Source organism: Perissodus microlepis, chromosome 6 (genome assembly GCF_051167445.1).
Source record: "Perissodus microlepis isolate ML-2025 ecotype Zambia chromosome 6, ASM5116744v1, whole genome shotgun sequence".
In the NCBI taxonomy this organism is placed as follows: domain Eukaryota; kingdom Metazoa; phylum Chordata; class Actinopteri; order Cichliformes; family Cichlidae; genus Perissodus; species Perissodus microlepis.
The window spans coordinates 7,596,586-7,622,500 of record NC_140466.1 but is presented as its reverse complement, the minus strand read 5'-3'; the positions used below and the strand labels follow the sequence as shown (position 1 = coordinate 7,622,500).

The 25,915-nt window shown below is 38.4% G+C and overlaps 2 protein-coding genes across 5 annotated transcripts in view; one reads left to right on the top strand and one right to left on the bottom strand.

Annotated features, from left to right (window-relative positions):
- The window catches only part of dok7b (docking protein 7b), a 24,697-nt gene extending 23,592 nt beyond the window's left edge, over window positions 1-1,105 (top strand). For all 3 annotated transcript variants that reach the window (XM_084930429.1, XM_084930428.1, XM_084930430.1), the window contains exon 13: window positions 1-1,105. This exon is cut by the window's left edge and continues 678 nt beyond it. The gene's annotated coding sequence lies outside the window, so the exon portion shown is untranslated.
- Window positions 1-25,915, bottom strand: part of lrpap1 (low density lipoprotein receptor-related protein associated protein 1) — a 26,890-nt gene extending 975 nt beyond the window's left edge. The window contains exons 1-8 of one of the 2 annotated variants that reach the window (XM_084930433.1): window positions 25,806-25,915; window positions 10,083-10,227; window positions 6,211-6,341; window positions 5,202-5,322; window positions 3,813-3,968; window positions 2,945-3,027; window positions 2,219-2,395; window positions 1-1,696 (exon numbers count right to left, since the gene is read on the bottom strand). The exon at window positions 1-1,696 is cut by the window's left edge and continues 975 nt beyond it. In XM_084930433.1, coding sequence (XP_084786559.1) covers window positions 1,628-1,696; window positions 2,219-2,395; window positions 2,945-3,027; window positions 3,813-3,968; window positions 5,202-5,322; window positions 6,211-6,341; window positions 10,083-10,227 — 882 coding nt within the window. In that variant the 5' untranslated portion in view covers window positions 25,806-25,915 and the 3' untranslated portion in view covers window positions 1-1,627. Of the gene's footprint in view, window positions 1,697-2,218; window positions 2,396-2,944; window positions 3,028-3,812; window positions 3,969-5,201; window positions 5,323-6,210; window positions 6,342-10,082; window positions 10,228-10,692; window positions 10,986-25,805 lie in introns of those variants that run through there. The other variant, XM_084930432.1, reaches the window with a different exon arrangement.

The window sequence follows — 25,915 nt, the reverse complement described above, 5'->3', positions numbered from 1 at the left end:
TTTGGCTTATAGGCAAAAATTTCTGGTTTGAGGAGGACACACAAACCCATCCTCATGTGATCACAAGCGAGTGTACTCAGTGTCAGTCCCAGGTGTTGATTAAAGGGAGGGCTGGATAAGGAAGAGCATCCGGTATAAAATCTGTGCCACATCAAAAACAGCGAATCTGCTGTGGCAAACCTTTGGGAATGAGCGCGCAGCTGAATGTAACAGTCCTTTTATTATATGAGTCCTGGAACTTTATGATCACACCTTGTATATGCTGAGGATTGATGGAAACCTACCTTACCGATGCCAACCAGTAATCTCAAGACTACCAAGATTACTGGTTGAATGGCTTTAATTATAAGGGGATGGGCGTAAACTATTGTTTATCATCGTCATTGCGTATGGAAAACAAGAAAAAATGTATTTACAGTTCTTGCTGGGTTGATTTTCTTCAGGCTTTGTGATCACCATATAATTTATGCTACCTCTTTTCTCAAGAGGTCACCGACTGCCATTGGGTTTGGATCAAAATAAGATTTCACAGTGAGATAAAGCCCACCTCATCTCATGCCTTACAACTGAATGCCAAGAGCCCCAACTTCCCTGGTGATCATTTCACCTCAAAGCGGAAAAGCATTCGATAAAAATAAGCAGCTTACAGTTATACCCAGGGTGCAAATTACATTAATCCAGGCCCATGTGGTCCAAGCAGGACATGACTAAGTAATCAGCCATCCAGACACCTTATTCATCACAGTAATCAATGCCTCTGCTTCTGGTCTGTGAGAGGCCAGGAACTGATGAATGGAAAAGCATAGTGTTTGTTTCAATTTCTCACCTCCCTCTTGATATCATCAGGACAAATTGTAAAATAATGGATGCAAATTAATTTTTATAATTTTGGTTCCCCACTAGTGTCTCTGAGGAGAAAGAAACAGCATGAGGATGACTCACGAAAATGTAACGTTTGTAACCGCTTTTCTCTACAGTGTATTAAGTGCTTTTATTCATGCCAAAGCGTACGAATGTTGTAAATCTGTATTTTTAAAATATTACTGTATGTCTGTTGTTGGCACCTGTATCTTACTGAATATTAAAGATTGCTATTTTATTTTCAGATCACTAGTTTTCAGTGCTTCTACTCTTGATCTTCATTTTATGTTGATCAGACAGTTCAAGTAACACCAAAATATGTCAATAGGGAAACTATGAGGTCCTACAGTGGCAACAGCACATATGTAATGTGGACAAACAGACCAACTGCTTCTGGTCTGGTCAAGACAGCCAATAGTGCTGTCTATCCCTTATCTACCAGCAACAATAAGACATTATTTCCACTTGTTATACAAACAACTGTTCTATGGAGTACCACACTGGTGCTCACACTTCTATATTTAATTTATCTGTACCTTGACTGACAGTCTGAACTGCTTTATAATACTTCATGCATATTACATACAAATAACCAGGAATTCACTCATTAAGCATTTCATTCTCTAGAAAAGTAGAAAAAGACTCACAGAAAACACTGATGTTTTTTTCTTAACAGCAGTTAAAAAAAGAAATGGTGGCATGGTTGATCAAGGTTGTGTGTGACTAAACAAAAACATTACAGTTCTTTCACTGGTTTGATGACCTCTCAGAGTTCGTTGTGTTGGAGTCCCTGGCGAGAAATCTTGTTGGATAAATCCTGCATATGTTTCTTCATCTGAAATCAAACACACACACGCCATTTAAATGCAAGACCACTATGCAGCTAAACAGGGGCTTGTCAACACAAATGATTATTAGTTTACTTCCTATGAAAACAATAGTTTGCTTGTTTTCATAGTAAATTGTAATTCTGTTCAAATTTCAAGCTCAAGTTGCAGGGAGTGAAAACTGGAAAACCAGTTGTCTTGATTTTATTTATGCATTTATGTTACTGTATTGGCAATGTTTGTTATATGCATCTGGTCTTACACTGGACTTTCAGCACACGTTAATACATACACTTCACTTAGATAAGTGTGGATGGCTTTGAGATGGTTATAAACTTTGAAGCGCAAACAAAAAGCTGTGAAAATAAAAAGCCACTTAACACTGGGATTACTGCAGTCCTCCAACAACCAGACCTTTCCAGCCTTACAAGCAATATAATAGCTACATATAATTTATTATTCATTTCTAATGCAGGTGAGAAGTCAAACAGCATATTAAATGCTAAGAGAACCTCTTTATTCTTACTTACCTTGTAGCCCATCTCCCTAGTCTTCTCAGCGAGTGTGTCATACTTTTCCTTGTTCCTCTTGATGTGCTCTTTGTCTCCTAGAGCCTCCACATGCTGCAACTTCTGATGGGACAACTCCAGCTGCTCCTTGTAATGACTGTGCTTCTCTACTTTAGTCTCAAAGTGACGTAGCTCCTCCTAAATGAATAAGAGCAGCCAACATAGAGGGGTGTAAGTTCAGTTAACCTTCAGTTACATGCACAGCTGAACAAATAGCTTATATGTATCTCAAGAGGCAAATAGAAGCGAAGTGCCACAGAGGAAATTCAAGCTGAATGTTTCCTGTGATAGATTTGATCCTGAAACCTGATAGAAACCCCAAAACATTTAAATTGAGTTGTTCACTGCAATCTGCTGCCCAAGGGGACAAACGGTGAAAGGAGCACAACGAGATCCAGGAGAGTGGAATACTTGTGAATTTCAAAAGTGCAATACATAAAAATGTGATCATAATAAGTTGCACTTTCCGTGGCTTACCGTACACACGTAGTACTTAGCTACTAAGTAGTGGAAAATAATACAGTTAATGCTTCTGTGCCAGAAGAGCGCTTGATTAAAAAGTTTTGTGGAGTTGGAGTCAAAGTTAGATTGTAGCACCACATTAAAACAAAAAGTGTCATTTAGGAAGAGACAGGGCAAGAGCGTGTCCAAAAACATAAAAACAGTCACAAGAGATGTAAGCACTACCTTGAGAGACTCTAGCTCATCGTTGCTGAGGTTGGTTCTCTTGGCAGCCTCCCACAGTTCAATCACACGCGGCTCCCGAAACTCTACAGACCAGGAAGGGAAAGGCAGATGAAAAGATAAACAATCCAAAGAGACATTTTGGAGCCACAAACACTCAAGAGAAAGGGAGCTCTGAGGAGGAGCAGTCGCAGCAGATATTTCATATCATACAATCACAACAACGTATCACTTTATAGAAATACACACAAAATATGAAAGAGGCAAAATGCTCGCATTAAGAATTTAATCTTGAGGTGCTGTCACACACTCTCTCTTCGCTCCTGAAGTACTACAAAACTGCAAGTGTAAAAGAAAAAAAAAAGAGGGGAGGGGATCAAAAACAGATTTCTGCAAGAGGAAGCAAAGACGTGAGGGGAACGAGTGGTTTAGTAAGAAACAACCTGGAGGTAGAGGCGCAGCAACAAAATCATTATGAATCAGCAGAAGGTACAATGCCTTCATCTAAACTTCTCAACAACCTCCCACTGAAACCTGCAAGTGAAGCCTAACGCAAACTGCAGCACACTCGACTAACAGCAGCCTTACATATCTGAGGAGTGGAGAGAAAATGCACTGGTGAGTGAAATGTTTTGTCTGTTAAACAGCACAAGGCCGAGCTGTTTGACGTCACTGGGCGAATGCAGCGTAGTGAGCTGCTTTCAATGAACGTCTTTAAAAATGCAAAACACTTAAAGCCATCAGCCGTGATACAGTAATGTGTTATTATGATTACAAATCCTAGTAATTAAGCTGATGAGATAAATGTAGCGTCTAATGGAGATGCAAAAAGAGACAAGTGGGGAGTGTGTGTGTGCTTTTCATGTCTCACCGCTATCTTCAGTGAAGCCCTCGTGGCTGAGCTTACGGAGACGCTCAAAGCCCTGGTTGAGGTCTCTCATTTTGTGCTTCAGCTCTGTGTGCTTCTGCTGCAGCACGTGCTCTTTGGTATCACCCTCCAGGGGAGAGATCACGTTCTTGTGTATTTCTGTTGAGAGGAACAGATGAAAGGAAATAAAGGGGAGAAGAGGGAGAGAGGGGGCAAATTAGAAGTGAAAAGCCCGCAGGGTTGTGTGGGTGGGTTAGATAGGAGTGAGGGCAGAGGAGATGGATGGAGAAAATGAGGGATAGATGACAGAAGGGAATAGGAAAGAGACAAAAAGTAAATTTTTATTAGCAGCTTTTTACATTATTACATTAAATAACCCGTTAAAGCTTAAGGTCATTTTAGAAAACTGGCTTATTTGTCATTTATTTAGCAACTTTTTCACGAGAACCTTGAACAGCCTGTGTGGTGCTGGAAAAAGGTAAAAGCCAAACAAAGCCTAAGTGTACAGCACCACACTGACTAAATTATAACAGTTGACATTTGGATGAGAAAAGGGGGAGAATAAAAGAAGAGAAGCCAAACTGGATGAAAACTGAGGAACCTAGACAGGCAGTGGATGGAGGTGGAGGTACTGTGGAAGTTCACAGACACTCCCTCAAGGCAACATGTGATTGGCTTAATATTTAAAAGCATCAGACAAGCAGAAGAAATACCCCTGGCTTGTATGGCAAAAACGCAGCGCTGTGCAGCGCTATCGGGAAAGTTCTGGCACGTAACAGCTGCAAAGTGTCAAGTCACATCCGAAGAAGACATGCCTGTCCTCCCCGTGCCTACTTGAAACACAGTGGGGCCTGTCAGCTCCTCTTAAAACTCACAGCTTGATGTGATTTGACAAGCACTGATAGAGCACAAAGTAGTGAGTGGTAACATGTGCAGTCTGATACCTGCCACCTATGTATATGACCACAAGACTGAGCAGACAGACAGAGAGCACTTCAGACTTCAACCCTATAAAACACGGGTGTGCAGAACAGCCATGACATCTAGAAACTATTACTTTATAACCTCGTAAGCCTTATTTCTCAGAAAAAACTCAGCTTTTATGTTGTTTAAAATGATTCTGATATGATCACAAACACCAGCTCGGTCTGCAGAGAAAAAAATAGGAGTAAATGGCATAAAACGGTCAATAAGAGCTGCTAAGATAGAAAGGGATATTCTGCAGGAGATCTCTGTAAGAGATCTTGAATAGACAAAGGACGAAGCAACAGAAAGGAGGACTGGGTTGAACTGCTTTTAAACCTGGCCTCAGAAAACACTAATAAAGCTAAACAGAAGTAGTGCGACACACGCGCCTGCAACGGATCAAAGGGAGTGATTCACATGGCTCACCCTCAGTCCTGCTGACGGTGTCCATGAGGATGTTGTACTCGTGGATCTTGTCCTTGTGGTGCTGGAACTCCCTCTTCAAGTTCAGCAGCTCCTCATCAGAGAACTTCCCCGAGATCTTAGCCTGGTGGGAGAAGAGGCATTAGAGATATAGAGGATTTAGTTTCAAATGCATCAGAAGAACGAGGATCTTTTGCATGGGAAAGAATTCACTATTACAAGTAGCAGTAAAAGAATCAACGCTTAGTACAGCAGGACTGTGTGGTAAGAGTCTAAGAAGGTTTAGGCTTATTAAGTGTAGTGATTTTAATGATTACATTTATATGAATATTTTAGAGCCAATCAACTATATTGGACATATAAAAATAGTCAGAGATTGCTCATTTTCACACAAAGACTTAAGAAAATTGGGGAGTTGGGGTCTACGGTGTGAATGCTGGGGTGGAAGAGAAGCTGAAACAGTGATGCAAGGCAGCAATCAGCACTTGCATTAGTCTTGTCAGTGTATGATGCAGCTCGAGTTTCCTGCTTGAACTAGCTCACGCTGCTCCCTTTGTGACTGGTTGGCCATTAAACAAGTTTAGATCTTACAGATTTGATGTAATTTGATAAATGAGTTATGAAGTTCTGATTAGACTGAATGTATCTGTTGACTGTGTATGGAAGAAACCTCTTGAAAAAATGTATTTGTCACACAGTAGTGGATTTGCTGTGTTCAGTGAAAATGATGAAATCAGAGACTCACTAAACATTTTACAAGCTTGTTACCTTGTAAAGTGTTTAGTTCTCTTGTTCTATGTTTCTTGGAAGCCGAGTGGCACTAAGCTGATCTGAAGTTCATGTCCATAAGTTTTTATTTTTACTGGCTGTGGTAAGGTTTTTAAAGAGGAACAGCAACAGGGTTGGCATTGAAGTCCTACAGTTACACTACAAACAATGCAAGCATTAAATCAAAGCACCTTACATAAAGCAATACTTCAGTATTTTCAGAATTATGCACACAAACACAAACCTTGTTCCAGAGTTTGTCCAGTCTGGGATCCTCAAATGCATCTTCCTCCTTGATGTCGTGATCTTTCAGTGAGTTGCTCTCCAGTGGCCGTGTGTCCCTTTTCCCATCCATCCCATACTTGGCGAGGATCACTGCATAACACAACCACAAGACTTTAAACAAACGCTGTGTTGAATTATACTGACGTGAGCCTCTAAGGAACAACAACAGAGGCTGTATCTTGGGAGGAAGCGGGAGATAGTCACTTTAGATTCTCTTGCCTAAGACATGCATATTAATCATTTAACAAGACTCTAAACCCCTTGACAGTAACTCATAAATTTCAAAGGAAACATCAAGGGGAGTAGGATCCCTAATGAAGGTAAAGAAGAAGTAGAGCCAGACCAATATTTTAGTCAGTCGATGTCGGACTATAGATATATTTTTAGTGGTTATTTTATTTTCCTGGGGCCTTTCTGTGTGGAGTCCAGCTTCTTCCCACAATCCAAAGACATGCAGTTAGTAAGGTTAGGTTAACTGGTAATTCTAAATTGTTCATAGGTTTGAATGTGAGTGCGAATGGTTGTCTCTCTCTGTGTTAGCCCTGTGACAAGACTGGCAACCTGTCCAGGTGTGTACCCTGCCTCTCGCCCTATGGTAGCAGCGATAGGCTCCAGCTCCCCCGTGACCCTGACGAGGATAAGTGGAAGAGAATGAAATATGCATTTGTTGTCTAATATAAGCATATACTCTTTTATTCCCCTGAAGAAAAGCAAAAAAGATGCTTGGTGCAATTTAAAAACTTTGTCATCACATATTTTGGCCAGCAGCGCGACTCCATCTCTGCTGACTTAATGCATCACTACACGTAATTTTCTCCCAAATGCGAAATTAATCACTTTCCACCAGCTTCATCCAGTTATGAGTAGTTTCACGGTCGTCACTGTAGCTAAATTTTCTTTCTTTGTTATAGTTTCTATCATATATCAGCCAAATCTACATAAACTGTGACTTAGCAGCAAAACACAGTCAGATGTTACCCTGACTGACATATGATGACAGCCTTCTCTGCTTTCTTTATAGCAACTAAATACCAGCCAAACAATAACTTGGTCACCCTACCGAGTCAAAGACCTCTGGGAAATCATTTTGGGCCAGTAAGAATAAGTCTGTACCTAAGTTAATATGGAAAAAGTGAGCAGTAAGTTCTGATCTATTATAAAGCTATAGCTCTTTGGGGGCAGGGGTGGGACATGGTAAATGGACTGGTTCTTATATAGCACCTTTCTACTCTATCTGAGCTCTCAAGGCCACTTGTCTCACGCACCCATTCACACAAGCACTTTCTTCTATGTAAGTGCTTTCTATCTAACATTCACACGCATTCATACTCGGATGGATGCACTGGAGAGCAACTTGGGGTTAGTATGTTGCCCAGTGATATTTGGCATGCAGACTGGAGCAGATGGTGATCAAACCAACTTCTGATTAGTAGGTAACCTGCACTGAGTGAGCTACAGCCACCCTGGACAAAGGCCAACTTCATTGGATTTATAGGTTTCCTTTCAGGATTGTTTGAGTGCCCATGTCTGCTGTATTATATTATATTTCTGTGTATATAGCACATGATAAGGCTGCCAATGGCTTTTAAAAACAACCTAGAATGAATATTTTTTCAAGACATTAAGTAGTATTTGTCAGTTAATTAATTTAGTAGCAGTGGCATTGTGAACAACCCCACAATTTGGCAGAATGTCTACATCATAAAGTGAATAAGACAAGAGATAATAATAATAATAATGATAATGATAATAATAATAAGCACATTCAAAAACCTTCAGGAAAGATAGCTATTATTATTGGCAAATAAAAAGGTAAATATTTGTCAGTGACTGTTGACCTGTCCAGGGTGTACCAGCCACGCTCCAGTTATTCTGTAACCCTGAACTGAATAAGTGGTTAAAAAATTGATGAATTTGGCAAATTGAAAAACAAAGCATATAAAGATGGACTTGGGACTGAGAAATCTCTGCCCTCATTATTCTCCAGTAAACGTTTATTGTAGGTGCTGATTCAGCACCATCACAGCATTTTTGCAAATCACCAGTGTCATTTATTAACTTCAATAAGTGTGTTTACATATACAGCATGCTAGTTTAAAATCTTCATTAAGACTGTAGAAAATCTCTGTGGTGCTGGAGGAGTTAAACAGTTTACATTGCACACTTTCATCGTTGTGTGTTTACGTTCTCCGGCTGACAGCAAAGGTGTGAGGAGTGTCTTTTGGCATATAAAATACATCAAGAACAAGCGTAGAGGAAATGAAGGTAATGAGGGAGACAAAATGACTGTGAAGCTCAATTAGAATGAGTTAAGGAGAAGGACAGGATTCAGCATGGAAAAGATGACTCGACGTGCTCCTTAAAAAATTATATTTAGCCAGCTAAAGGAGGGACTGTGTTGCTCTGCCTGTAGCAGGAAGGTCACTGCACCACAGGGGAGCGAGGAAGGAGAGGAACCAGAGCAGGTGGACTGCTGGCCGAGCTCTCACAAGGAATAAAGGGAGATACAGTATGCCTATCCTTTAAAATCCTACAATAGCACCTCAGTCTAAACACTGCTAAATACTACATAAAGAATATCTAAAACGTAATTCAAAATGCAGAAATATCTTTTTACCCACAGCCTGAATAGCACAGGAGAAAATTAGCATGCTTTTAGTAAGTCATCTGCCAGGTGACAAGTGAACAGATTAAGTGAGATATGCAGAGTGCTACTGATAACAGCAGGAAGGAGCAGTGGAGGAATCACTACCACAGCTTAGAAGTATGACCTTCAGAGTTTATTTCAAATGACAAACCAGTACATCAGAAAGTTTACTCCGGTTAAACTTTTACTTTTATGGTCAAGTATGTGATCCTTAAACTTTGCCATGTTTAGCACATATACTATAAAAAGTACATGTACTTAATCTATCATTAAACATTTTCTTTGTCTTTGTTCGATTGACATCTACAGTATATGCCTTGACTAAATTAGACCTACCTAAACCATCTGTCTTAACATGTCTCTTTTTAGCACTGGGTTTAAATGACATTGAAATTCAGAAAGTTTGTAAAAGTTAGATTCAAGATTATTATTTTTTCTTACACCACTAGAAAAGCAATTTAGGACCCGTTTCATGTCTACAGTGGCAAGAAAAATGAAGGAATCTCAAGCGTCTCAGACAGTTTTACAAGATAAAACTTCTGTAAAGTCTTTTGTTTGTGTTTTTGCATGAGAGGATTTAGTTTTATTATTTTCCAAGGTTTGAAACAAAAACTAAAGACGCTGTTCTCAAGCCAGGTGTCATTAACCTTCTGCTTTCCCATATTAGACAAAAAGAAAATTAAAAGGAATAACTTTAAATTCATTAACTAAAAATATCTGTCTTTTTGATGAGAGAAGATGGCTCTTACCAACGCATCATGACCCACTGATTAGAGAGGCAAGATAAGATGCTGAAGATGGAACTAATATGCAGGAGAGAAGGAGGCAGATCACAGAGGAGGTTCATAAATGTAATTGAAGAGGACATACAGAGGGTTGCAGTGGCAGAGAGGATGGAAGATGATGCTAGGGATAGGCTAGATGATCTGCTGCGGTGGCCTCTAAAGGAAGCAATGAAAGGAGAGGTAGAAGAAGAAATCCTGCGATACTCTCTGTTCCTGTTTTTTGTTGCCTTTAGTGACTACCAGTGCGTTAGGATACGTTGCAGTCATTATTACTAATCAAACCCATAAAAAAATGTCAGTACAGGGATTGTTAAAGATGGTGATTAAGGATCTAGAGGAAACTGACTCAGGACAAAGCTCTAACTACTGCTGACTGAATCAGTCTGCAGGTTGTCTTACCATGGAAGTTGCGCCTGAGCTGGGCCTCCTTCTCCCCATTTTCATCGAATCCCTCCACCTTCATTTTTTTCCACTGCAGCTCATCTTTCTCCTGGATCTTCAGGTCACTGTGCAGCTCAGCCTGCCGGACTGGAGACAACTGCATCTGTTGAATCCAAAAGAGCAGACAATGTTGGCTTTGTTAGACAGGCAGAGGGAGAAAGTTTGCAGAAACAGAAAAGTACACAGAGACATTTTTTTTTCCATAATCCTAATTTTGCTCACAATAACAGTCTATTAAATATCGACCAAAGGTCTGATGAGGCAGCTGAAGAGGCAGTTAAATGCTAAATGATGCTCACTGGGATTAGCCGCAGTAAAACGCATTTTTCAACAATTTTCCAATACCAAGCTTGGCCCACCGTCTTAGCTGTAAGTGCCTACTTCACAATGAACAAAAGACGCCTGATTTTTTTTCCAACTAAGGAAACGTCCACCTGATCCCCTGGGTCTGTGCATAGCTCAGTACGTCGATCATGTATCTCTTATTGCCCTGTCTTCATTGTTTCAGCATTTTCCTCAAATTATTTGTGCTACATAAGTCGTGCTGTTGATCGTCTTAAATACATACCCTTTGAGCTTTCTCCCAGACCTGGTTTAGCTTAGCTATCCTGAACTCCACTGCCTGCCCATCTCTGTCGTTCGGTTTGGGCTCATTCAGCTCCCGAGAGTATTTCCCGGCCATTACACCAACGCCGAGACACAAAGCTGCGAACAAACACTGCAGCCTCATTTTCAAAACAACTCTGCGCAACTAACGACAGAAAAAACACCACCAAAATACTTAAATGAACCACACAGCACCACAAACGGGGTATTGTTGTGATTCACTGGAGTACCGAAAGTCATATGCTCAAAAGAGGCGGGCATTTCCGCGAGAAGTGCACTGTGGGATATGTATTTTCTTGGCGCAGCCTTTCTGTAGCTACTAAAGCGGAAAGAGCGTTCCTTGAACTACACTGGAAATGCCGCTCTGCGCTGTTACCTAGCAACAAGGCTGCAGACTCCGACAGCAAATAGAAAGCCTCCACGCGTTTACTGTACTAGATGCTGTCTCTATTTTCTAAAGACCAAGTAACTTTAAAACACTGGGATGACGGAAACACCGCTTTCTTAAAGGAGATACCAAAGAAGATACCTGACTATAACAGTCATCCAGTTAACTGGATGCGAAGTTTTTCTAAAAGAAAACGAAAAGAATTTGATATCCATTATCCATTATTATTATTATTATGGGATACTGTGTAAAATATAAGTAAAAACAAAAAGCAATGATTTGCAAATCTCATAAGCCCATATTTTATTCACAAAACTACACAGAAAACATATAAAATGCGTAAGCTGAAAAATGTTTTTCAGCTTATGCATTTTAAGCTGAAAAAATTTTTTCAGCTTAAAATGAAAAATGTTCTCATATTTTTGTTGGTACTTATAGCTAAGAAGGTGGGCCATTAGTTAACATTTCAATAAAAATGTTAACTAATGTTAAACTTGATGGCAGCAACCTGTTTTACTACTTGTGTAGCATCGCCTCTTCTAACAACAAGTTAGTATCAGTCCTGGGTATTTTTTGTGTTTAATGATACAGCAAATGTTTTCAGTTGGTGAAAGAACTGAACTGCACACAGGCCAGTTTAGCATTGAAAGGCTACCTAAAGGTTTGACTTTTTGTTTTATTACAATAAAAGATAAAACATTTACAAAAACCAAGCCTGCACACGAGTGACTAAAACCCATAAAAATAAGCCAGCAAACAAACAGAAACCCCTGCAAATCAAACCAAACCAAACAAACAAACCAAAACAGGCAAACAGATAAAAAACTAAAAACTGTGTGCTCCTCCAAAATTGATCTAAATGCCAAAAAATGTATTAGGAGAAAAGCTTTTATTGTTTGAAATCACTGAGAAACAGAAGAAAACTGCTTTTACAGTTTGGGTCAGTGGTCAGTTACCTAAGGACCCAACTGTTTATAAGTTTAATGGAGTTAAAACACAAACACACACACACACACACACACACACACACACACACACACACACACACGCACACACACACACAAATATTATTAATAGTTGGTTTTGCTCACTACATATCAAAAAAAGCTGAGATAATCAAAATTATTGAGAGACAAAATAATTTTTTTTATTATTGATCCGACCTTGAGAATATTGTTTCTATAGCGTTTATGCTTATATACCACAATAACTGAAGTGAATTCAGTTACACTATATTAAACTGTGAGGACAAAAAAAGTGAGACAGAAACACATTATACTGCACTTCTTGATAAAATTGTTTCAGAACTTTATTGTCAATAAATCTGATCCAGCTGAAACTGAATTGAAGTGAAGTGAGGCTGGGAGAGAGAAAAAAAATAATGGGTTTGTGGGTGCGTGCTATGCAGCATTTCACAGGCGGCATCAAAAGTCCAAAACAAATCACACAGTCATTTGATCAGAAATCTGCTGTTTAACACAGTCCTTCAGTCGTTACCCAACAGGATGAATCCAGTCATATTCCCAACAGAATGTAGACATTACATGTGCATATATTGAAATTTGAAGACACAGCCTGCCAAAAGCAAATAAACAGATGTTTCTGTGATTTTGCAGGGTTCAGTGCATAAAGTAAGAATCATTGCCACAACACAACAACAGAATATTCATGCAATAATGGATCAAACTTACAAGCAAAATTAGAGGGTGCATATAAAAAGAGGAACAGAGGCAGAAAGCTGAAGCATCTAATGTTTGATGAATGCTGATGTATTCATGCCTGGATTTCATTGTAATTTCCTACCCGGTTGTATAAAATGTGAAAAACAAAGTCAGACAAATGTTCAATGAATATCCTTTCAGGTTAAAACATTTTAGCACCCATTTAGAGCACTGTTAATCAAACGGCGTTTCTACAAACTATCTACCCCTTTTGATGAACCAAATTAATTCACAGTTAGAATAATTTGGCTGTTATAACTCTTTACTTTCATCAGTTGGTGTTCATTTACATATGTAAGAAACTAAAAAAGAATCAAAACATTCTTGAAATTTTCAGCCCTTATTTCTCTCTCAGCATTTTTTTTTTTTTTTTTTTAATCTCTATTTACAGCTTCTACAGCTAACAGGCTTTGGTATTTAATGAGCAGAAATGTCCACCAGAAATCTGCTACTGATTGAGCCACACTTAATTAATCTGTCTACCTGCCAATGGACAGCTGGCTAGCATGAAAGGTCAACACCACCCAGTAAAAATATCAGAAAATTGCAAAAAAGGTATACTTTTCATTCTCTGTCCCATCACAGTGGTCTACCTCACCTGCAGCATCCCCATATGCATCTGTGCACACTCAGTGAGCAATGTTTGAGTGAGTTAACTGAGGAATAAATAACTAAACTTTCTCTTCCTTTCTATTTTGTTGGTAAAATTTTAGCAAGAACGGTTTGTGCTGTTGCACTGAAGTAAGAGTCTATGCCTTGTGCAAGTTTTATCTGAGTGTCTCTAGTTTCTCCCCATAATCCAAAGAGAAAATGTTCAATGATTATAACTGTTAGGCTGGATTATTGTAATTCATTATTATTGATCCAAAATGCTGCAATGAGAATACTGACAGGGACTGGAAAAAGAGAGCCAATTTCTTCCATATTGGCTTCTCTTCAATGGCTCCCTGTTAAATCCAGAATCAATTTTAAAATCCTTGTGTTAAGGTCTTGTATAATCAGGTACCATCCATCTTAAAGATGTCATAGTACCATATTGCCCCAGTTGAGAACTTCCCGCGCAGACTGCTGGTTTACTTGTGGTTCCAGGATATTTAAAAGTAGAATGGGAGGCAGAGCCTTCACTTTCAGACTCCTCTTCTGTGAAACCAGCTCCCAGTTTGGATTCACTGAGACAGACACCCTCTCTACTTTAAAGATTAGGGTTAAAATGTTTCTTTTTGATAAAGCATATAGTCAGGGTTGGATCAAGTGAACCTGAATGAATAATACTGCAATAGGTCGTGGCTATTGAGGGCTTCCCGTGATACACTGAGTGGACCTTTTTCAGTCACTATGTGCTTCCACACCACACTGCATGTAATCATGAATCTCTGGCTCTGTTTACAGTCTGTCTGTTATTCTGGCTTCCTCATATCATCCCCAACCTGTTGTGCCAGATGACTGCCCCTCCTTGAGCCCAGTTCTGCAGGAGCATTCTTCCTATTGAAGTGGAGTTTTTCCTTCCCGCTGTCGTCAAGTGCTTCCTCAAAGGGTCTCGTTTGATTGTTGGATTTTCTCTCTAATATTCTAGGATCTGTACCTTAAAATATAAAGCATCTGGAGGTGACTGTTGTTGTGATTTGTCTCTCTCTCTCTCACTCTCTCTGTTGCTCTCTTTAATTGAACTAAAAATTGAATAATATGAAATCGGCCATATGGGCACAGGCATGTATGAATGGTCTCTGTTTCTCTCTGTGTGCAGCCTTGTGATAGTTTGGGGGAAAAAGCATGTGTGCTCCTGTAAAAATGTGTCAAATGAGATGCACACATGAGTATTGTAATTAAGTAAGCAAGAAAATCAAGTTGCCAAAACTCTTAGTAAAGTCAACAGCAGTCACAAGAGAAAAATCAAATGAAAAATGATTCAAAATGTACTCTTGCCTTGACATTTTACCTTTTTTTTTTTTTTTAACAGTGCACAAAGACAATATGTCTATAGATTAAAAAATATGATATTGGGCCAGAATTTCTGGCCCAACTCGGGCAAAAGTCCCTGGAGAGGTAACTCAAGAAGGGGAGAGAGACATTAGGCCAGTGGGAAGCTGTGTCACAACAAGGAGCCCATACAGCACGGCTGTTATATAAAGCATGCTTGATGATGGCATCATTTTGTCTCCCTTCAGCTTCCATTAGGTGGAAAGACAGAAATTGTTTGAGATGTTGTATGAAAGCAGTGAGACACAGGAGAAAAAGAAGAGTGAAACAAGTGAAGCAAAAACTGAAAAATGGAGTAAGCAAAAAGGAGAAAGGAAACGACAAAAAAAGGAAAAACTCTCAGTTAGCAGACATTTGATCAGCAGGGCTCGATGTCTTGTGGGTGTTAAGGAAAGTCATAATGAAATAAAGAGTATATTCAATCAGTGACCTGAAACAAACACAGTCATTAAGACCAAGTCACTGCAATAAACAGGCTTCGATTATCTTATTACTTGTGCTAATACAACCACAGAGAACAACAGCAGCAGGCATCGCATTAGCGTAGAGTCTCTGCTTGGAAAAGCTCCTCATCAACAAAACTTTCAACATATTAAAATCTGTCGACAACTATTTCAAGGTTGTTTCAACAGAGCTGGCAATAATTTTATTATATATGAACAATACCCAGTGTCCTATATAGTATGCTTTTCTAAATAACTCTTGGTGAAGTAAAAACTGTTGTTAAGTGTTAATGCATATTTAATGGCTACTGATATTTCAACTACGTTTGCTGACAGAGAAAACAAATAGAGTTAATTTCCCCCGCTATTTGTTTTTAATTATATATTTTTCTTTTAATTATCACTCTATGCAAACCAGATGAACCGTTTGACTTAGCAGCTCTTCACATTCTCTGGAAAAGAAATTTACTCGGATTTTCATCTTTATTTTGAATCCTGTTGTAGGAGGTGAAAATGAAATAAAAAAAGAATCTTAACCTCAATGATGTCTACATTAAAAGCCTATATTGCTGAGACAGTTTGTGCTACATAAAGATAACTTGCTGTGCTGTGCAAAACACTTGAGCCACGCTTCATTAGGAAAATGGGAAACAGGTGGAGAAATGTTTTAAAATATGTTCAAGCAATCACGGAAAAAAGTATATAAAGCAAACAAACAATTTGGCCAATTCTAATAAGCTTAAAAGTCAATATTTAGTATGACGGCCTTTATTCTTCAGCAAAGCCTGAACTTTAACCCTGTAAAGCCGAAACCATGAAATAATTGAAAATTGTGTTTATTGAAACCTCTGACAATTAAAAACAAAAAACAAGCAAACAAAACAACTTTGTGTTCATATCCTCCTGAGAACCAAGAAAACTGCTACTGTTACGTTTCTGACGAGACTTCAGCAAAGCACAGACGAATCAACTCAAGGTCCAGATGTATCGCTCACGTCTTGTGCCAGTTATTTCTATTTCTTAATAATATTCAGATACTGTTCATCTGCCACTACTTCTTTTGTCCCCCACTTGTCCAATTTCCTCAAAAGGACACACTACACACCATCCTGAGATATGCCAAGTTTTCAGTTAATAGCTTTTTAGGAATCACCTTGTTGGTAGAAGACAAAATACGACTCTATGTCTGTCAAACGTGTTTTTTCTCTTTTTAAAAAATAAATAAATAAAAATAACTAAAGGAATGGGAATAAATAATATGTTTTTGTGACAGGCTGCCAGTAAAAAAGTGGCTAAAGACAGAACTTAAAATTGGTTATTTGCTAGGTTGACAAATCACGGGTTCATCTCTTGAGTTAAGTGCCTTTATATGCTTGAATGATTAATAGACCAGTTTTAAGTGGCTTAAGAAACAAACAAACAAATAAAACACAAGTTAGAAAGCAGGCAACATCCAAAGAAAAACTTTGAAAGACCATCAGAAAACATGGAGAGCTAATAAATGAACTTACAAGAAATTCTGGCTCTTTGGATGCAAGATATAACGAAAAGAAAGGCAACTCAAGATTTTGCACAGCACTCTACATGAAGTTTAATGAATTTTTTTTTAGGTACAACTGAAAAGAATGATTGAATTATTGTCATGCAGTCCAGATCAGAGCACATCAGATGCATATTTAGTGAAACATGTTCAAAGTCAGCATTTGTCTTTCATCTGATTTTCTCTGTACCAGCCAAACCTGAGCTTTTGAAAAAGATGAGTAAGACAACCCAAAAGACAAAAAAGGGGAGTGCAAAACCCCCATCTTGGTTGGCATTTGCAGCAGTCTTTGTACTATGAAGCAGATCTTGTGCAAATTTGCCAGATGTCTGTGTCCAAGCACTGCACCTGGTGCATTCTGTCTGAGCAGGACTCATGTTCAAAATGTTGTTGGACTGTCTCTTCTTCATCTGCATAGCTCCATATAAATGAGAGCTCTGTTGTAAAGCAACTGCAGCTAATTTAATGACATGAATCATGTATGGAACTATACCACTTTTATTTTGTTTTTCATATATTTGTTACTATTTGAGCCATCATCATGCCCTCTTTCCTGTTACTTGTTGTTATTGCAGACTTCCTCTCCATTTCTACTGGTGCCTACTGCCTATTTATAGCAAATTGCATTAAAATAATTCAGAAATGTCTGTGCTAACTTTAGACACTGGCTGATACATAAAATCTGCGATATGGATTTTTCCTCATGTCTGCAGTGCAGAGCTTTGTTTGTTCTCATTTTGAGTAAAATAAAATCTGTTTTGTTGGAATGTTCAGCTTGTCAGTGTTGGCCCGCGACCTCTGACATCATTGATGTAGTTTCCAGCCTGAAATGTCAGCGTGAAATTTAAAAATGGATGTGGTTGAGGTGCCACTAATAGCACATGTACTAACATGTAAAGTGCTGCCAGTAATGTGTCCTTCCACCATACAATCAGCTTCACTGATCTGAAAAACTCAATTCATTTACACCAGCAAATGCTGTTATTTAAGCCATATTTCACTTTTTAAATTTCAGCTCCAGCTTGGTACACTATTATGGATAAACTATTCCTGGAGCCATTGTAAGGGTAAAGTAATTGGTTAAGGACCAATGAAGGGAGAGTGGGAATTTTCTCAGAGTTTTAGGAGAGTTTTCTCTGTGATTGCAATAACAACAGGATCTAATTCTTTATGCCTCCATGTTATATACAGACATAAAATCTGTTTAGCAAGGCCTTGTTTGACGAATGAGTTGACAAAACTTCAGACATACAGTATAGGAAAGGATCACTGTGACACCCAAATGAGCAAAAAGTTAAACTAACCATAAATGTAAGTGCTGATAAGGATGGTTTGTTATCCAGGTTTACAGACAGTGTGTGTGCTGCAGACAAACACACCATGAAGAAAACATTTCCTCAAAAACAAATTACAAGATTAAGAATTAGCATACTAGTTATGAACGTTTGTTGATGGTTAACACTGATGTTATCAAAGATAGAAAGATAGAAAAAAAGGAAACTGCAGATAAAATAATTCGTAAAGGTTAGGTTTAAAGTTTTCATCAATATAAAGAATCAAAACCTCCACAATAAAATGGACATGGATGTCTACAATTCCAGGGTCAATCGGGTGTTTTGTTTTTAAATGTTATTATCTTTCCTTTCTCTGTAGTTATGATTTTTCCTTTTTTCTTTTGTTCTTTCTTTTTAATAAGAATATAATGAGTAAACACAAGAATATGATTTTGTTTGCATAAAAGCTGTAATTGCCTTAATTTCATTTTGACTGCATAATGATAATAAAAAGTCTGGAATGTTGAACCTTGAATCTTTTGATTCCAACCTTAATTAAATCCTTTGTCTGTTGTCTGTCAGTACAATTAGCAATCGAGACTTTGAGTTTTGATGTTTTGTTTTTTCCCCCTGACAACAAGAGAAAAAAGTTATATTACTATACAGTCAACAGAAAAGGGCCTGTCTGCTGAGAAACCACCCAGTGTATCTAAAAAACACAACAACAAAACTGACCAATTGAAATATTTAAACACATGAAGTATGTAACACCAGATAGTAGCAGAGGAATACCTTTTATATGGTATCTTAGTGAAATTCTTTTTTTATTTTGCACAGTGGGCCACAATTAATGGAAACTAATGCTACATCTGTAATGATGAAACAGAAACAATAGCATGTGCTGTGTCAGTTCTGCCTGTGAAGCCGATTAATATAAACACAGAGGGACTCCAGATGCTTAGATATTTTTTTACTGGTCAGATGTGTTCAGCCGTAAACATGACAGAAGTGGGATGATGTTAGGAGACAGAACTATGACATATAGCATACAAAGTATTTCAGTTGTTATTGTCTTTTAAAAGTTTACATTCTTTCCTTGAATTTCAATAGTTAGCATTTTCTTTGTGATGATTTCACTGATGATGTGAAAGCCAGCAAGCATGACTCACAAGAGAACAATGTTTGTCATGTTTGTCAGAATAGATGTAAGAGTGCTTTTTGAAATGAGAAGATATCATAACAGTGAAAAACATTGTGAACATTCTGATGCTGAATACATATCTTTACTTATATGCACGTGTTTTCCTGCCCCTATTTGTGTGTGTGTGTGTGTGTGTTTGTTAAAAAAAGAGAGAAAATGGTGGATTCAATATTCATTAAATGTTCTCAGTCTGCTGACCTTTTCCTTCCTCCCTCCCTGAGTCCATGCTTCATTTGATTCAATAAGAGACGTTAATTTTCAAAGCAAACCTTCACTTACAGATTTATTTCCTGGGGGTATTGCTTTGTGTACAGACAGGAGAGAAAGGAAGAAGGACAGTATAGATCAGCTGGAAAGGAGATGGATGACAGTTGATCGGGGAAAGGAAAAAGAAAGACAAAAGAGGCACCTAAATGACCCAGTTTATGTTGTAAGAGTATCCTTATTTTGTCATTTTGAGAGTTGGAGAGAGAAAATCACAATAATTTATGTTCTGATAATTGTCTTAATTCTATACCAGTGTAGTTTTACAACTCTAGTAATGCAGAAATGCAGGCATGTACAATAAATGTACACTGTTTATGTTTAATCTTATTGTTGGATATATTTTTATTTTGGTTTTGTATGTTTTTTAATTGAGTGATTTTGCTAATGTAAATAATATAGCTCTTGTCTTGCTTTTGTGAAATGCTTTGCACACATATCATTTCTAATTATTATGTTGGTTTTATGGCCAATTTATATGAGTATTACCTTAGAAGTTTTGTCAGTATTTAGTATTTTTTTCACTGAGTGTTTCAAAATTTTTCCACAACTATATAAGAAGTTGTTTTTTGCTCTCTTTCTGTGTGTGTGATGCCCACTGACCAGTGCCAAATGTCTTGACTGCTGTGGACACGAGGATGCATTCAAAGCTGACACAACAAGCAGAGACAGCCAAACGCAGTAGACTATTGCTCGCAAAGAGCGTCTTTGTCCACAGCAATCTATTTGTCAAAGACCAGCTAAGGCCCAGGGCTACAGACCTAAGAGAGAAAATGTGATTTCTCTTGTTATCTGAGAGATCCTGCTGCTTGCGTTGAAACCAGCACAGACCCAGACAGACAGCCGAGAATATTTCTGTTGATCAGGGTGTTGATCCCACAACTGCTGTTTTTTAACACCTACAGTGTTTTGTTTTTATGATTTAGTTTTTCGTACTGATACACTGGACATAGTGTTAAAGATTCACATCCAAGTGTTGCATAACAGCAAATAATAAGTGATAAGTTCTATTAAATGGATTAGAACAGTGGTTACCAAATGATGTGATATATGGTAAGCCCAGGTGTGCCATAGGATGTTTTTGACACCATGCATATGTTATGGTTTGTATGCAGCAATTAAAAGAAATCCTTCAAAAACTCTTTGGAGGATCCCAGTGCAGTCACACGGCTGCCAGCTGGGAAGTAGGACAATGTGACAGATGTCCTGACATTAATGACATTAAGTCAGCTCATAAGAGGAGAAAATTGATCAATTTCCTGGGTTTAAGCTTTTAAAAGTACTTAATGCATAAAAATGGCTCTGTGACTGGCTCTGTGTACACAAATCAGGCAAAACATTATGATCACTGACAGGTGAGTTGAATAACAAAGATTATCTCATCACGGCACCTGTCAGTGGGTGGGATATATTAGGAAGTAAGTAAAAATTTTGTTGGCAGATTTACTGTGTTAGAAAAGGGAAAAATGGGCAACCGCAAGGATTTGAGTGAGTTTGGCAAGAGCCAATTGTGATGGCTCGACGACTGAGGCAGAGCATCTCCAAAACTGCAGCTCTTCTGGGGTGTTCCCGGTCTGCAGTTGTCAGTATCTATTAACAGCGGTCCAAGCAAAGAACAATGGGCATATGAGCAATGAACCATGGAGTTTGATGAATCACATTTTCTTTTAAATCATGTGGATGACCGGGTGCATGTGTGTTATTTCCCTGGGGAACACCTGGCACCAGGATGCAGTATGGAGAGATCACAATCCAGTCAGGGTAGTGTGATGGTTTGGGCGATGCTGTGCTAGGAAACTTTGGCCATCCATGTGGATGTTGCTTTGACAAGTATCACCTACCCCAATATTGCTGCAAACCATGTGCACCCTTTCATAGATATGATATTAACTGATGGCTGTGGCCTCTTTCAGCAACACAATGAGCCCTTCAACAGTGCAAAATGGTTCACAAACGGTTTGAGGAGAACATCAGTGAGTTTGAGGTGTTCCCCACATCTCATTCCAATGGAGCATCTGTGGGATGCGCTGGACAAACAAGTTCATTGAGGCCACACCACCTACAGAACTGTTGCTAACATCTTGGTGCCAGATATCACAGTGCACCTTCAGGAGTCTAGTGAAGTCCACAGCTTGACAGGTCAGGGCTGTTGGTGGTCAAGCACAATATTAGGAAGGCAATGTTAGGTGGTTAAATGCAATTCCTGATCAGTGGATATCATTATATAATTGATTTTACTATAAAAGTATATAGTATGTAAAAGTATGTCCTTAATGATTGTTATTTCTTTTTAAAAGAAATCATGGATTAATCTGCTCATTATTTTCTCCAGTGACAAATAATAGCAGATTTACAAATAGTGAAAAATGTGGAATGGTTTTTTCATTTGTCAGATTGATTACTTAAGCTAACATTTCAGCTTTGCTATAATAAACTATAAACTTTGTTTTATAAACTATAGGTTTTTTAATCTGCAACACAACATCATATTGATTTTTTGTTTCCACATATTTTTTGCACATAAATCTTAATTTGTAAAGTAATTAATAACAAAGCTATTAGATAAATGAAATGCAGTGAAAAGTACAGTATTTCCCTCTAAAGAGTAAATGTAAAAACTTTTATTAAAAGGCACCTTTACTTAAGCACTATATTATATTGATCTTCTAATTTTATACATTGTGCAACCTGTTATCATTTCCTAAATAAATATTCTCTGCCAGTGTTACCCCTCAGCCTTCTAGTAGATGCCCCTATGGTATCATTCTGAAAATCCTACAGTACCTAATTCTAACATGTATTTACAAGATTTTCACAGAGCTTGACCTTTGACCTTGAATCTGAAGGCTTTTAAGGCTAAAGAGTGAAAATTTATGTCTTTTCAATAAATACTTTTATTTCTGATTTTATTCTAAATTTTTGGAGTAAACGCTTTCCTCTGTTTAGCCAGCTGAAAGCAACAGGGAGTTGGAAATATTTTGTCTTCATAGAAAATAGTTTCATACAGTGCTGATGTGAAAGGTTAATATTAGTGAGACACAGCTACAAACATTAATAGTGAAATACACACACATAATTAAAAATACTTGAATCCAGAACAGGAACGGGACACTCTGCCAATGACGGTCAATATTGTAGATACACGGTGGCCTGAACTACACTTCACTATAATTTTAAATTTTAATCTGTAACTACGCATTACATATTAACTTTATGTACTTTTTTGTTGGTTAATTTTAGTTTACCTTTTACTTTGTCCTAACTTTGATTGTGACATTTATTTGGGCTTCTGACTCTACATGCCATGTAAAACGAGCTATCTTCTATGTCTCTGTCTTTCTTATCTAGCAGACATCCCTAAACTCACCTTCAAGTCTCCTTAGGTGTTTAGCTGAATTTTGTCAGGTTATGTAAAAGCCTCATTCACCTTGTTGATGAAGAGAGATAGTGACTTTCTTAATAAATTATGTGCCTTTAAGTTGCACATTGCACTATGCTTCCCACACTAAATGGCCTGTACTTGTATAGCGCTTTACTAGTCCCTAAGGACCCCAAAGCGCTTTACACATTCAGTTATCCACCCATTCACACACACATGATGGCAAGCTACATTGTAGCCACAGCCACCCTGGGGTGCACTGACAGAGGCGAGGCTGCCGAACACTGGCGCCACCGGGCCCTCTGACCACCACCAGTAGGCAATGGGTGAAGAGTCTTGCCCAAGGACACAACAAGCGAGACTGTCCAAGCCAGGGCTCGAACCAGCAACCTTCCGATTACAAGGCGAACTCCCAACTCTTGAGCCACGATCGCCCCAACACATGACAAAATGCTTAAGTATTAAAAACATTATTAGATTTCTGTGATTATATTGCTGTAGGGAAAAACATTCTGTTCTATTAATGTGGTTTCAAACGTTGAGCAGTAAATTCAAGGACGCTCGCCTTTTTTTCTAAACATAACTCTCTGGGATCGTGTGCTAGAACGAGGTAATGAAAAGCCTCATTTTCACGACACGATTTTCAATTAAATACTGGCCTTCTGAGAGTCATTTGGAACTTTTTTTTGCATGTTTCAATAATTAATAATACTTGTAGCCTACAGTTAATACAATTAACCTGCATTTTCTTTTGCTTCAGAACAATTGACTAAGTGTTTATTTGAATAAATTACTTAATGAGTGCCAGTGGAAAACAATGTAAATTAGGCAAAAAGGCCAAGCCAAAAATGAGTAATTACAACAATGAATGAATAATTAAAGACCCTGTTTTTAAGCTTTTTCCTTATGCGATCGTGGCTCAAGAGTTGGCAGTTCGTCTTGTAATCGGTCGTTGTGTCCTTGGGCAAGATACTTCACCCGTTGCCTACTGGTGGTGGTCAGAGGGCCCAGTGGTGCCAGTGTCCGGCAGCCTCGCCTCTGTCAGTGCGCCCCAGGGCAGCTGTGGCTACAATGTAGCTTGCCATCACCAGTGTGTGAATGTGTGTGTGAATGGGTGGATGACTGAATGTGTAAGGCGCTTTGGGGTCCTTAGGGACTAGTAAAGCGCTATACAAATACAGGCCATTTTAAGGCACCACTGGGATGATTTTCTGAAAACATAATTTCAATCAGTAATACATCAGTCATAAATATTTGAATTAGCAGTTTTGGATTTGGCCACCTACACAAACAGATCCTTTTTACATGGCTCGGGTTTCAATAAATCCCCAGCTCTCATGTACAGAGGAGAAGCATATTCACCCAAGTAATGCACGTAAAAGCATACAAGCCATGAACCTGCCCTTGGAATTTAAAAAGAGGAGACTAAGAATAAAGGTAGAAAAAAGGGATCCTGGTGTGTCGCCAGGTGCCAGAAAAACATAGGAATAAAACTGTGAAGCGGTTCTCTAGGGAGTCTGGCACTGAAAACAAAGGACTATGGGATTCCAGGTGGCCATGTAAATGGGAACAGAACAACATATACCACATACCACCACACAAAACCAAATACATTTGATATAGACACGACACTACAGATGCTGTAGACATTAAATGAGTGATATTGTCCTTCAAAGCTATTTTCTTGGATAGATGAGTGGGAGGATTCTTTTTCCTTTATCTACATTAATCATTCATTGCTTTTGAGCTAATCCTAATCAGATTAGGATAAATGTTCCTAAATAACACAAGGAACCCAATCCAGGTCCATGGAGAAGCAGCATTCTGAATTACCACATTCATCCTGCTCAATTGTGAAGTTGGGCTCAAAGTATTTACAGATCCATCTGCTGTGATGGTATACACCCTGCTGTTTGCAACACATCAAACGGCTCTTTAGAAAGCTTTAAATCTTCAGTTTGTGCTTTTTTCCAATAACATATAGTCCACTGGTTTAAAGGTGCACTTCATTAACTGCGGGACTGTAGTGTAAGGGTTATATTGTTAACTGGTAATTATGAGACCGCGTGTTTCAAGTAATGATGAAGTGATGTAACAAGCAGTGTAACAAATTACTTTCTCCCATGAGTACTCTATCTTTTTTTTTGAGTAATGACCTCAACACTGTTATTGACGTAACTTATCACACATTCAGATTTGTTGTCTCCCTGGAAAATAAAACAACTGTACCTTTAGCTCATAGACAGACCGGAAAACTTGCAAAACTTTTTGCAAAACTGCACAGAAAGAGTTTTTGTGCTTGCTGATACTTGTTGAGTATCTGTACTGACATCTGGAATGACAAGGAAAAAACAATGTGTTGAATGTGTAAGTGTAACTGTAGGGTGACATTACTGTTTAGAGCTGGAAGGAACACCTGGCTGCAGCGCAACTTGCTTTATATCACTATCATGTCCTCATTAAGCCTTGGTTGTATCTCAGTTTTTATGGCCCTGGAAGAACTCAAGTTTTAAAAAATTACCATAATTTTAAATCCTGCCATATCTCTAAACCACACAATCACTGTAACTGAGTGCATGAAACAGAAAGACTTAAATCATGAACAATCTGTTTATGTAAATATATAGCCTAAATAAATTTTACACACCCCTGCTTAATTGTTCAGGATATGCCTCTTAACCCCCGGAAGTCTAATTCATCACAATTTACAGCTCCAACCCCAGCTTCAAAACATAACCCTAACCTTTATTTCAAGAGAAAAGCAAAAACAGAAATGCAAATAGTTGTTGATGTGTTTCACTGAGACATTTATTACAGTTAAACAAATGTTTAATTACACACAAGAAGCGTGCTGCAAGTCATACTGTAGGACTCTGTCAGTGTCTTACCTATTTCTCCAAAGAAGCAGATGCTAGGCCTTCTGCTGGACTGATTTTCTTCTCTCCCCCTGTCAAGCTCTTCTCGTGTGGTCCATCTCTGCCACACTGTTGAAACTGCG